The sequence below is a fragment of the Anarhichas minor genome, unplaced genomic scaffold (assembly GCF_050575085.1).
Source record: "Anarhichas minor isolate MPS153535 unplaced genomic scaffold, ASM5057508v1 ptg000073l, whole genome shotgun sequence".
Taxonomy (NCBI): domain Eukaryota; kingdom Metazoa; phylum Chordata; class Actinopteri; order Perciformes; family Anarhichadidae; genus Anarhichas; species Anarhichas minor.
The window spans coordinates 10046318-10060160 of record NW_027466519.1 but is presented as its reverse complement, the minus strand read 5'-3'; the positions used below and the strand labels follow the sequence as shown (position 1 = coordinate 10060160).

The 13843-nt window shown below is 38.9% G+C and overlaps 1 protein-coding gene across 2 annotated transcripts in view; it reads left to right on the top strand.

The window, feature by feature from the left end:
* pkn3 (protein kinase N3) overlaps positions 1 to 13843 on the top strand; it is a 42186-nt gene that overhangs the window by 11566 nt on the left and 16777 nt on the right. For both annotated transcript variants that reach the window (XM_076079432.1, XM_076079433.1), the window contains 3 exons: positions 8319 to 8532; positions 10109 to 10291; positions 12524 to 12633. In XM_076079432.1, coding sequence (XP_075935547.1) covers positions 8319 to 8532; positions 10109 to 10291; positions 12524 to 12633 — 507 coding nt within the window. The remainder of the gene's footprint in view (positions 1 to 8318; positions 8533 to 10108; positions 10292 to 12523; positions 12634 to 13843) is intronic.

Below are 13843 nucleotides of genomic sequence, written 5' to 3'. Positions count from 1 at the left end.
TCAGCATTCCAACGCATTTTCAGCAGGAAATGCATTTTCTAGTTCTTCTTTATTTTATATTTCTTCCGTACGCTTTTTGAAACTCTTCTGCTCCTTCATATTTTAAGCTACAGAAACCGTTCAACTATCAAAATGTTCAGCTCTTTCAGCAGAGGGGTGCTATGACTTTTCATATTCATAACCTTTAAACTTTATGAATTATTAAGCTTTTTGCAATTTTTTTTTTGAATGGGTTTCTATGGAGAAAATGTTCAAATCCTCTTCAACTTTCAAATCCTTCTACTTCCTCATACTTTCAGCTACAGACACCATTTCAACTTTCAAATGTTGAGAAAACCCTGATCTATTGCCGCATTATTCAGCTTTTTGATATCTTTTATACTTTTTGAACTGTCCCATTTTAACTTTTATGATTTTTTCAGTCCTTTTCTGACTTTATAATGGGTGTGTATTGCGCAGCTTAGAGTGCGTGATGTCACCGCTAGAGTGAAGAGCAGCTTGAGATTCTTGTGAAAAAAACATTTGTCTTTTGCCACTGTGTCCACAATCTTCACTCTTCATGCATCATTTCTGGATGTAGAAGTAGCTAATATTGTCCTTGTCGTAGACAAATGACTGTGGAATCCCACAGATTTACACATTTGGCACAGAAGCCTGTAATTGAGAGGAAAACCAACTTTCTGCTCCATAGAGACCAATGTTAAATTTTGCTTCAAAAACATCTTCCACAGAACACGGTACCCCATTTCTAAATCGCCAGTTCAGCCACATTTTTTACACTACAGACACAATTTTTACAGGATCTGTTCTTCAACTCATCCTTCCTCTCATTTATTAATATCGGAGCAATAGGAGCTACGGTTATGGGAGTTTTGAGGATTTGTTTGAGAGGTGTTTCCCTGTTTAATCTCCATGAAAAGGCTGCAAGGACACAGGTGTTTCTGATTAAGCTCATTAGTGATGTTGATAAACACAGACTCACAGACACACACGCACTCCTCTCTCTCTATCTCTATCTATCTCTCTCTCTCTCTCTCTCTCTCTCTCTCTCTCTCTCTCTCTCTCTCTCTCTCTCTCTCTCATACAGTCATTCAGGTTCTTAGAGATCTTTAGAGGATCCCCCCCCCCACACACACACCCCATTTTAAAATAAAAGCCCCACAGAATGAATTCTAACTGAAATGCTTATGATGAAGCCTGACATTTAATAACCTGTTTATGTTTATCTAACATTATGAGTCCATCTCCTCTCCCCTTCTCCCCCCCCCACACCCCATTTCAAAATAAAAGCCCCACAGAATGAATTCTAACTGAAATGCTTGTGATGAAGCCTGACATTTAATAACCTGTTTATGTTTATCTAACATTATGAGTCCATCTCCTCTCCCCTTCTCCCCCCCCCACACCACATTTCAAAATAAAAGCCCCACAGAATGAATTCTAACTGAAATGCTTGTGATGAAGCCTGTCATTTAATAACCTCTGTTTATGTGTCAAACATTATGATTATGTCTCCTCCCCCCCCCACCCAGCCCCACCCTTTCAAAATAAAAGCCCCATGGATTAACTGTATGTAAACATTAAGCTCAAAATTTGACTTTTTCAAATACTGCCATTACTAATACTACTACTACTACTGTTATATTATATACTACGACCACTACTACAGCTATTACTACTACTACTTCTTCTAAATACTAATACTTCTACTACTAATGATACTTCTACTACAACTACAACTTCTACGACTACTATTACAAATATCACTACTGCTACTACTTATTATAATGCTACTAATACTTCTACTACTAATAATACTTCTACTACAACTTCTAGTACTACTACTACAAATATCACTACTGCTGACATTTTTTAAGCCACAGAAACCATTCGAATATCAAAATGTTCAGCTCTTTCAGGAGAGGGGTGATATGACTTTTCATATTTGTAATCTTTAAATTCTTTGAATTATTAAGCTATTTGCAATTTTCTTTTGAATGGGATCTCTATGGAGAAAATCTTCAAATCCTGTTAAACTTCTTCAACTTTCAAAGCCTTCTTCTTCTTATACTTTCAGCTACATATGACTTCATATTTGTAATCTTTCAACTTTTTGAATTATTAAGCTTTTTGCAATTTTTTTAAAATTGGATATCTATTTTCAGCAATGTTTTTGAGATTCATTTCAGCTTTCAGCATTCCAACGCATTTTCAGCAGGAAATGCATTTTCTAGTTCAACTATTTCTTCCGTACGTATTTTGCTATCTATCTCCTTCCACATTTTTTAAGCTACAGAAACCGTTCAAATATCAAAATGTTCAGCTCTTTCAGCTCATGTGTGCTATGACTTTTCATATTCATAACCTTTAAACTTTATGAATTATTAAGCTTTTTGCATTTTTTTTTTGAATGGGTTTCTATGGAGAAAATGTTCAAATCCTCTTCAACTTTCAAATCCTTCTACTTCCTCATACTTTCAGCTACAGACACCATTTAAACTTTAAAATGTTGAGAAAACCCTGATCTATTGCCACCTTATTCAGCTTTTTGATATCTTTTATACTTTTTGAACTGCAGCAGTTTAACTTTTATGATTTTTTCACTCCTTTTCTGCTTTTATAATGGGTGTGTATTGCGCAGCTTAGAGTGCGTGATGTCACCGCTAGAGTGAAGAGCAGCTTGAGATTCTTGTGAAAAAAACATTTGTCTTTTGCCACTGTGTCCACAATCTTCACTCTTCATGCATCATTTCTGGATGTAGAAGTAGCTAATCTTGTCCTTGTCGTAGACAAATGACTGTGGAATCCCACAGATTTACACATTTGACACAGAAGCCTGTAATTGAGAGGAAAACCAACTTTCTGCTCCATAGAGACCAATGTTAAATTTTGCTTCAAAAACATCTTCCACAGAACACGGTACCCCATTTCTAAATCGCCAGTTCAGCCACATTTTTTACACTACAGACACAATTTTTACAGGATCTGTTCTTCAACTCATCCTTCCTCTCATTTATTAATATCGGAGCAATAGGAGCTACGGTTATGGGAGTTTTGAGGATTTGTTTGAGAGGTGTTTCCCTGTTTAATCTCCATGAAAAGGCTGCAAGGACACAGGTGTTTCTGATTAAGCTAATTAGTGATGTTGATAAACACACAGACTCACAGACACATACACACGCACTCCTCTCTCTCTCTCTCTCTCTGTGTCTCTCTCTCATACAGTCATTCAGGTTCTTAGAGATCTTTAGAGGATCCCCCCCCCCACACACACACACCCCATTTTAAAATAAAAGCCCCACAGAATGAATTCTAACTGAAATGCTTATGATGAAGCCTGACATTTAATAACCTGTTTATGTTTATCTAACATTATGAGTCCATCTCCTCTCCCCTTATCTCCCCCCCCCCACACCCCATTTCAAAATAAAAGCCCCACAGAATGAATTCTAACTGAAATGCTTGTGATGAAGCCTGTCATTTAATAACCTGTTTGTGTTAATCTAACAATATGAGTCCATCTCCTCTCCCCTTCTCCCCCCCACACCCCATTTCAAAATAAAAGCCCCACAGAGTGAAATATAACTGAAATGCTTGTGATGAAGCCTGTCATTTAATAACCTCTGTTTATGTGTCAAACATTATGATTATGTCTCCTCTCCCCCCCACCCAGCCCCACCCTTTCAAAATAAAAGCCCCATGGATTAACTGTATGTAAACATTAAGCTCAAAATTAGACTTTTTCAAATACTGCCATTACTATTACTACTACTACTACTGTTATATTATATACTACGACCACTACTACAGCTATTACTACTACTACTTCTACTACTTCTTCTAAATACTAATACTTCTACTACTAATGATACTTCTACTACAACTACAACTTCTACGACTACTATTACAAATATCACTACTGCTACTACTTATTATAATGCTACTAATACTTCTACTACTAATAATACTTCTACTACAACTACAACTTCTAGTACTACTTCTACAAATATCACTACTGCTGACATTTTTTAAGCCACAGAAACCATTCGAATATCAAAATGTTCAGCTCTTTCAGGAGAGGGGTGATATGACTTTTCATATTTGTAATCTTTAAATTCTTTGAATTATTAAGCTATTTGCAATTTTCTTTTGAATGGGATCTCTATGGAGAAAATCTTCAAATCCTGTTAAACTTCTTCAACTTTCAAAGCCTTCTTCTTCTTATACTTTCAGCTACATATGACTTCATATTTATAATCTTTCAACTGTTTGAATTATTAAGCTTTTTGCAATTGTTTTTAAATTGGATATCTATTTTCAGCAATGTTTTTGAGATTCATTTCAGCTTTCAGCATTCCAACGCATTTTCAGCAGGAAATGCATTTTCTAGTTAAACTTCTTATATTTCTTCCGCCCGTATTTTGCTACTTAACTCCTTCCACATTTTTTAAGCTACAGAAACCGTTCAAATATCAAAATGTTCAGCTCATTAAGGACACATGTGCTATGACTTTTCATATTTCTAACCTTTAAACTTTATGAATTATTAAGCTTTTTGCAATTTTTTTTTTGAATGGGTTTCAATGGAGAAAATGTTCAAATCCTCTTCAACTTTCAAATCCTTCTACTTCCTCATACTTTCAGCTACAGACACCATTTCAACTTTAAAATGTTGAGAAAACCCTGATCTATTGCCGCATTATTCAGCTTTTTGATATCTTTTATACTTTTTGAACTGCAGCAGTTTAACTTTTATGATTTTTTCAGCCCTTTTCTGCTTTTATAATGGGTGTGTATTGCGCAGCTTAGAGTGCGTGATGTCACCGCTAGAGTGAAGAGCAGCTTGAGATTCTTGTGAAAAAAACATTTGTCTTTTGCCACTGTGTCCACAATCTTCACTCTTCATGCATAATTTCTGGATGTAGAAGTAGCTAATCTTGTCCTTGTCGTAGACAAATGACTGTGGAATCCCACAGATTTACACATTTGGCACAGAAGCCTGTAATTGAGAGGAAAACCAACTTTCTGCTCGATAGAGACCAATGTTAAATTTTGCTTCAAAAACATCTTCCACGGAACACGGTACCCCATTTCTAAATCGCCAGTTCAGCCACATTTTTTACACTACAGACACAATTTTTACAGGATCTGTTCTTCAACTCATCCTTCCTCTCATTTATTAATATCGGAGCAATAGGAGCTACGGTTATGGGAGTTTTGAGGATTTGTTTGAGAGGTGTTTCCCTGTTTAATCTCCATGAAAAGGCTACAAGGACACAGGTGTTTCTGATCAAGCTCATTAGTGATGTTGATAAACACACAGACTCACAGACACACGCACTCCTCTCTCTCTCTCTCTCTCTCTCTCTCTGTATGTCTCTCTCCCTCTATCTCTGTATGTCTCTCTCTCTCTGTGTGTCTCTCATACAGTCATTCAGGTCTTACAGCTTTTTACAGGACTCCCCTCCCCCCACTCCATTTTAAAATAAAAGCCCCACAGAATGAATTCAAACTGAAATGCTTACGATGAAGCCTGACATTTAATAACCTGCTTGTGTTTATCTAACATTATAAGTCCACCCCCCCCACACACACCCCATTTCAAAATAAAAGCCCCACAGAGTGAATTCTAACTGGAATGCTTGTGATGAAGCCTGTCATTTAATAACCTCTGTATGTGTGTTTCATACTTTCTGATTCTGTCTCCTCCTCCTCTCTCCCCCACCCAGCCCCACCCTTTCAAAATAAAAGCCCTATGGATTAACTGTATTTAAACGTTAACTAGTACTTATTCTAATGCCAGTAATACTTCTACTACTAATAATACTTCTACTACAACTACAACTTCCAGTACTACTACAAATATCACTACTGTTGACATTTTTTAAGCCACAGAAACCGTTCGAAAATCAAAATATTCAGCTCTTTTCATATTTATAATCATTAAATTCTTTGAAATATTAAGCTATTTGCAATTTTCTTTTGAATGGGATCTCTATGGAGAAAATCTTCAAATCCTGTTAAACTTCTTCAACTTTGAAAGCCTTCTTCATACTTTCAGCTACATATGACTTCATATTTATAATCTTTCAACTTTTTGAATTATTAAGCTTTTTGCAATTTTTTTAAAATTGGATATCTATTTTCAGCAATGTTTTTGAGATTCATTTCAGCTTTCAGCATTCCAACGCATTTTCAGCAGGAAATGCATTTTCTAGTTTATTTATCTGTTTATTTTATTTTAACTTTTTATTTGAATATCTCCCTCCCACTTTATTTTACTTATCAATTTATTCTTTATGAATTCATTTTACTCCCAGGTTTTACATTAGTGTTGATATTATTCCTTGTTTTCATGTGCTGGTCATATAATTAGAATATCATCAAAAAGTTGATTTATTTCACTAATTCCATTCAAAAAGTGAAACTTGTCTATTATATTCATTCATTACACACAGACTGATATATTTCAAATGTTTATTTCTTTTAATTTTGATGATTATAACTGACAACTAAGGAAAATCCCAAATTCAGTATCTCAGAAAATTAGAATATTACTTAAGACCAATACAAAGAAAGGATTTTTAGAAATCTTGGCCAACTGAAAAGTATGAACATGAAAAGTATGAGCATGTACAGCACTCAATACTTAGTTGGGGCTCCTTTTGCCTGAATTACTGCAGCAATGCGGCGTGGCATGGAGTCGATCAGTCTGTGGCACTGCTCAGGTGTTATGAGAGCCCAGGTTGCTCTGATAGTGGCCTTCAGCTCTTCTGCATTGTTGGGTCTGGCATTTCGCATCATCCTCTTCACAATACCCCATAGATTTTCTATGGGGTTAAGGTCAGGCGAGTTTGCTGGCCAATTAAGAACAGGGATACCATGGTCCTTAAACCAGGTACTGGTTGCTTTGGCACTGTGTGCAGGTGCCAAGTCCTGTTGGAAAATGAAATCTGCATCTCCATAAAGTTGGTCAGCAGCAGGAAGCATGAAGTGCTCTAAAACTTCCTGGTATACGGCTGCGTTGACCTTGGACCTCAGAAAACACAGTGGACCAACACCAGCAGATGACATGGCACCCCAAACCATCACTGACTGTGGAAACTTTACACTGGACCTCAAGCAACGTGGATTGTGTGTCTCTCCTCTCTTCCTCCAGACTCTGGGACCCTGATTTCCAAAGGAAATGCAAAATTTACTTTCATCAGAGAACATAACTTTGGACCACTCAGCAGCAGTCCAGTCCTTTTTGTCTTTAGCCCAGGCGAGACGCTTCTGACGCTGTCTGTTGTTCAAGAGTGGCTTGACACAAGGAATGCGACAGCTGAAACCCATGTCTTGCATACGTCTGTGCGTAGTGGTTCTTGAAGCACTGACTCCAGCTGCAGTCCACTCTTTCTGAATCTCCTCCACATGAATCGGTTTTGTTTCACAATCCTCTCCAGGGTGCGGTTATCCCTATTGCTTGTACACTTTTTTTCTACCACATCTTTTCCTTCCTTCGCCTCTCTATTAATGTGCTTGGACACAGAGCTCTGTGAACAGCCAGCCTCTTTTGCAATGACCTTTTGTGTCTTGCCCTCCTTGTGCAAGGTGTCAATGGTCGTCTTTTGGACAACTGTCAAGTCAGCAGTCTTCCCCATGATTGTGTAGCCTACAGAACTAGACTGAGAGACCATTTAAAGGCCTTTGCAGGTGTTTTGAGTTAATTAGCTGATTAGAGTATGGCACCAGGTGTCTTCAATATTGAACCTTTTCACAATATTCTAATTTTCTGAGATACTGAATTTGGGATTTTCCTTAGTTGTCAGTTATAATCATCAAAATTAAAATAAATAAACATTTGAAATATATCAGTCTGTGTGTAATGAATGAATATAATAGACAAGTTTCACTTTTTGAATGGAATTAGTGAAATAAATCAACTTTTTGATGATATTCTAATTATATGACCAGCACCTGTATATAGATGTGCGTATGTATGCGTGTAGGTGTTCTGTAAAGGGACATCAAACACAGTTAAAAAAGGAAAAGAAAAGCGTACGAATGCAGCCCTAACCCTGGCAAGCAAACAGGAGATGGTGAGAGGGTTATAGCCATGATTACTGATGTTGAATGAAATACTTCTTTCCTGTGCCACAGTGAATGCATCCAAGAACCCACCTCTTCACCAGCATACATAGTATTATTTATTTAAACTGTATAGCTTTGAGTGTGATTAGACTCTGGCTGGTGACCTTTGTTTCATGTCATAATCCCCCCCCTCAGAAGAACAAAGATTGAGCCGGGCTGTACTCTTGTGTTTGTGTGTCCCTCAGGCCCAGACACGCATGCAAGAGTCTTCTCAGAAGGTGGATTTGTTGAGTCTCTCCCTGGAGAGACGTTTAAGTGAGCTGCCTTGGAACCATCCCAAACATGCTGCCATCAAGGAGGAGCTGTTGTTGGGAACCCCGCCTTCCTGTGGCATACCAAAGAAGCAATGCAACACTCTGTCCTCTTCCTCCTCTTCCTTCAAACCAGCCAGTCTAACAGGTTGCTATTAATATATTCCAATATTTATTTCATTTCTTTATTAAACAACTTCAGTGGTGGAAAGTAACAAAGTAAATCTGCTCTCAATTACTCAAATACTGTACTTAAGTATCATTTTGAGATACAATTTACTATTTTAAATCACTTTTTTCTTCTACATTAATACATTTCAGAGAGAAACATTGTAATTATTATGCCAATACATTTATTCAACAACTTTAGTAATTTTTCAGATTAAGATTCTACATAAAACAAATGAGTAGCTTATGAAATTGTTACTTTAATCATTATTACAGATAAAAAGCAGTGGTTCCCAACCTTTCTGTCCTGTGACCCTGAACAAAAGGACAGTGTCTGTGATTGGCTTCTCATGTTCCAGATGTTTCTGCACTTCCACCACAGAGACATTTCGTCTCTCAACTAAAAGCTGAAAACACATTTGTGTATTACAACTTAGTTTTTAGTTTTTCCTCTCCCATTGATCATCTCGCCGTCACTCGGATTTCTTTAGTGACCCTTTGGAGGGGCTTGACTTCTAGGCTGGAACCAGTGGAATACACCTGTAGGGTAGCTCAAACCAAGCACTCTGATTGGTTCATAGCCGTGATGTAATACCCATATACTACTGCTATGACGTCTAATTCCTTTGCACTTTCAGTATCGCTCTGCGTCTGAGAAAACAAATGTTCGACTAATGTGTTGTCATGGTTGCTTAGCAACAGGGTCACGGGAGGTTCAGGTTCACATACAAAGTACCAGACCTGCTACAGATGGAGTCAATAAGTTCACTTCTATGGAGGAGCGGATTAATCGGCACCCATCTGCAGAAAAAACCTGCTGAACAACATGCAGAACTAAGTAAAGAGGAAGATCAACAGTGTTGCCCAGATATGAAGCAGAAACTCACCAACCACTGCATCCAACACCACCATTCAGGAGCTGTCTGATGGGTCTCTCCAGAGCTAATGGCAACCCAAACTCAGGGACCAGAGGAAGTGGAGCTACATCCTCCCACGCCAAGCAACACACCTCCACCTAACCAATCCAGCCAGCCTGGTTCTCTTACTGACGCAGACCAGTTTCGTACTGGTTGCACAATACATGGCAACATTCAAATATTGTAAATAAAGAGCCAGATAATGAAATCAATATAAAGCCAGCCTGTGCTGAAAAAATAAACATGATAGCTGCTAGTGTAGCTACGTTCCAAAGCAACCGCCTCGGTATGTGCAGGCCCCAGGAGGGTCAACTGTGAACTTTATTGTTTATTAATAAAAAGACTGGAAGAATAGTTATCCTAGGGGGAACCGGAGGGTGGGCGCTACACGTCCGTGACGACGCTGTCTGTCGGGGCGGCGTTATCCGCAGTAACCAGAGCGGCGACCGTGAGCTAACCAGTGGAGCACAACAGAGAGTCTCATGTGGTGGTGGAAGAGCCTCTTCCACCACTGAATAGCTTTCCATCTGACCTCATTGGTTTATGATATCCAGAACATTCAAATGTTCTTCCTCAAGCATATTGTTTTCCATTAAACCTAAACTGGTGTTTCCTCAAGACTGAAAGACTTTTCCACAGGTCGGTTGGAGGTATGTTTGATGGGCTGCCAAGACCTGTTGGAGTCGGTTCCAGGCCGTGGTCGTGTGACCAGCATCCCGGTCACCTCTGTAAGCCTCTCGGATGGAAAGTCGGTGAAGGTGAGAGCCGGCCTATCGGGACGCAGTGCCAGTGCCAAGACAACCAAGGCTGATGACCTGTCCTGTAAGTCAACACTGCAACTCAAACTTATTTTTTGTTTGGCCATTTTACTCTCCTTTAAAGTCTCTGCTTGTTAGCGTCTTCGTGGTCTGGATGAGTTTCTGAAGATGGAATCTGGATCCTTGTGGTTCGTCAACCTGCACAATGCATAAGAAACTTTATTTACATACATTAACTAAGCAAATACATTACAATGAAATTGATCTTTCACAAGTCTAACAAAATAATTTGAAAAATTCTCAAGAATTAGAAATGCAGCCTAAACTACTGTTATTAACACACTAACCCTGACATTTAGGTTAAATATCATTGATGGAAAACTGGAACCGAGATGATACAGTATTTATATTTCTAACCGACAGAAGTAAGAAATAAAAATAGTTGTTTGCTGTTTTAGGTTTGACTGATGTTCAGTTGTAGCATCTCATCATTACAATATAGCAGCTTCACCCCAATTACACCCCAAACACATGAAGGAGAGGTTGAGTAGTTTGAGGTATCCAGGTGGTGCCAGCTGAACTCTCTCTCAGGCTACATACAGCCCCACGGAGCTCCACCCATCACAAGTTTAGGCCAGCGCCTGTGGGACATGCGAGTACTTAACTATGGCAAGTATATGGCTGCCAGTGCCACCGGGACATTTTATAAGATCCTCTTCACTTCATCACACGATGAAGACGTCTTTGTTAGATACAAAGACGTTGCGTTCTACTTATAACAACAAATTACTTTGTCTTGTTTTATCGTAAAACCAACATTTCTCGTGAATACTAAATTTGTGGTCTATTTTTAATGTGAAAAGGATCTTGTAAAAACGAGAAAAGTTTCTAGTTACATAAAGTTGTTTTTTTTGTCGTGGTGGCAGCAATACGCTGCCTTACTCAAAGGGAACATTCTATGTGGATGTCCAGTCAGGGCAATGCATTGCGTGCGACCTTCTGAGTCCAGGTCCCCACCGGCCTCATCCTCTGGCTTGCTGGGTTAAACATTCACTTTGTTGGAGACCTTTCTCTTTCTCAGCAACACATGGATCTGGCAACTCGCATGTTTCTTTTCTCTGTTGGTGCTGAACCATCGGTCTGATGACATCACTATTCTAGCGCTAAAGTTAGCCAAACTATGTCAACATTTTAAGCAAACGTCAACCCTCAATATTCACATTGTATCTAGCTAACTACATTTCATAATGATAATCATGGCTGTTGGCTGTGTAGATATCTAATGTCAGCATAAAAGATATTAATACATTACCATCCAATAAGGAGACAAGAAGTGTATTATGTACCCTTTCCTACCATGGTGCTGCTTGTATTGCATCATCTGTTGTTATAGAGCCTCTCTGGTTTTTATTGTCCAGTGAGTCCAGTTCCAGAACATGTACGCATGCAGCGCGCTCTCATGCACCCTGAATGCTCCTTTTGACCGTGTTGGACATCAAACCAGCAGCTTTCTCCAGCGCTTGGTGAAAATTCTTTTTTTTTTTGTCTTCTGGCCAAAGTGGTCTCCATAATGAACTACATTTACACGCATATTTCTGTTGGCGATACAAGCAAAGAGAACAGGGCAGTTCTGTTTGAGTTGCATCCAGAGCATGGCCCGTGGCTCCCCACAGGGGGAGAGTGACACTAGAAATCCCAGTTAAAATAGCAGCCTGTAGTTCTAACTACGTCACTGTCAGATCAAATGATGCCGCTCGATGCACGAGGAACAACAGATTTTGCAGCTGCAAACTCATCTTTCTTGGTCAATATAGAACGCACTGAGGAATTTATTGTTTACTACATTTATAATCAACACTGATTGGACATTTTGTAATTTTCCATTTTTAATATTGCTATGAGCTCACATTAATAATTGAAGGCTGCTGGACAGGCTGGTTGTACTCTTAAACATTTCAGCTTGAAAAGAACATAATTTCTTGTCTGTGTTCAGAGTTGTCCATGCTGTGTTTTTATGGCAGCTGGCGTTGTATTTTCTCTCTCTATAATGTCCTCACAGCCTGTATCAGTTTGTATCTTTGTATTTTCTCTCTCTATAATGTCCTCACAGCCTGTATCAGTTTGTATCTTTGTATTTTCTCTCTCTATAATGTCCTCACAGCCTGTATCAGTTTGTATCTTTGTATTTTCTCTCTCTATAATGTCCTCACAGCCTGTATCAGTTTGTATCTTTGTATTTTCTCTCTCTATAATGTCCTCACAGCCTGTATCAGTTTGTATCTTTGTGTTGTCTCAGCGGAGATAAGTGCTGTGCTGAAGGTGGACAACAGGATTGTGGGGCGCACACACTGGCGACAGCTGGGCAAAGAGGCCTGGGGCCAGAGCTTCAGCATTGAACTGGAACGGGTCAGTGGCTTTCACTTTAGCAAGAAACTCAAATTACAACTGAGCCAGAACTACATTCTTACCTGCTTTTAGAATGACAAAAACCTAATGACTGACTGAGTCACTGTCTCCTGGCTGTGATATAGCACTGCAACTGAATTTCTAATTCAATCTCTCCAGCACACGTGCCTCCAAAGGAGTCTGTATTTGAGTGTATTTATTAAATGTTATCACAGATGGAGGGTGATGATGTTGCTGCCTGAAAATTTAAGAATACAAATTTAATCTCAGTAAACAAAATCTACCTTTTTGCTTTTTAACTGGCCTGCTAGCTTAATACACCAATATATCATTACTTTTAGGTAGAGACTTTAACCTTTCGTGCATATATGGATCCCCCTGCTCATCCTTTAAAAGCAAGTCAGAGAGATCTGTCAGCTGATAGAGAATTACTAAAGATTATCATTAAACCCATATGTGTCAGTCAAGTTCCATTTTTCTGTGTTTGAGCTGCTACACTTCTCTAAACAGTCCGTGCTGTCCCCACGTCAACTTCTATTGTGCAGCAGAATGCTTCGTTTCACTTTCCTGATCAATGCTGACTACAAAGTATACGCTAAATTATTAGCAGTATTCTATTTGCAACAAGAAAGTTATTCATTCATCTACATCAGTTAAGCATGAAACAGCCCATTGCTTTGACCATATGTAGGAACAATAGATGTGTCTTCGTCTTCATGATGGCCTGTACTACCACACAGTGTAGACGCTGTTAGACCAGTGCTGCGAGCGCTCTTAGCCCCCATGATGAACATCTGTTAACAGCAGCGCGATTAACGCGGCGTGAATAATTTGCATCGCGTTTGGTGTGAACACAGCATTAGTGTTTTGGAAAGAGACTTTTTTTTGAGACAGTAACTCAAACTCAACTTTAAATCAAGCTGTGCAAAACTTCCCGTGATTAGTAAACTGACCTGTATGTGTAAAATCGGTGACTTCCCCTTTAAAATGTAAAGACTCACTGTTAAACAGAGAGAATGAGAGGAATGTTCGATGCACTATCAAAACCGGAGTCTTAAACGGGGATGCTGGACGTGTATGGGTTAAACCAGATTAGAGCAAATGTCAGGGGATTAGCAGTGGGATGACATGAGTAGAGTAGGAGGCTGACAGAGTATCAAAGACATTCTTGGTCATTATGACTCACTGCGAGACAAGATGTCATTGTTCT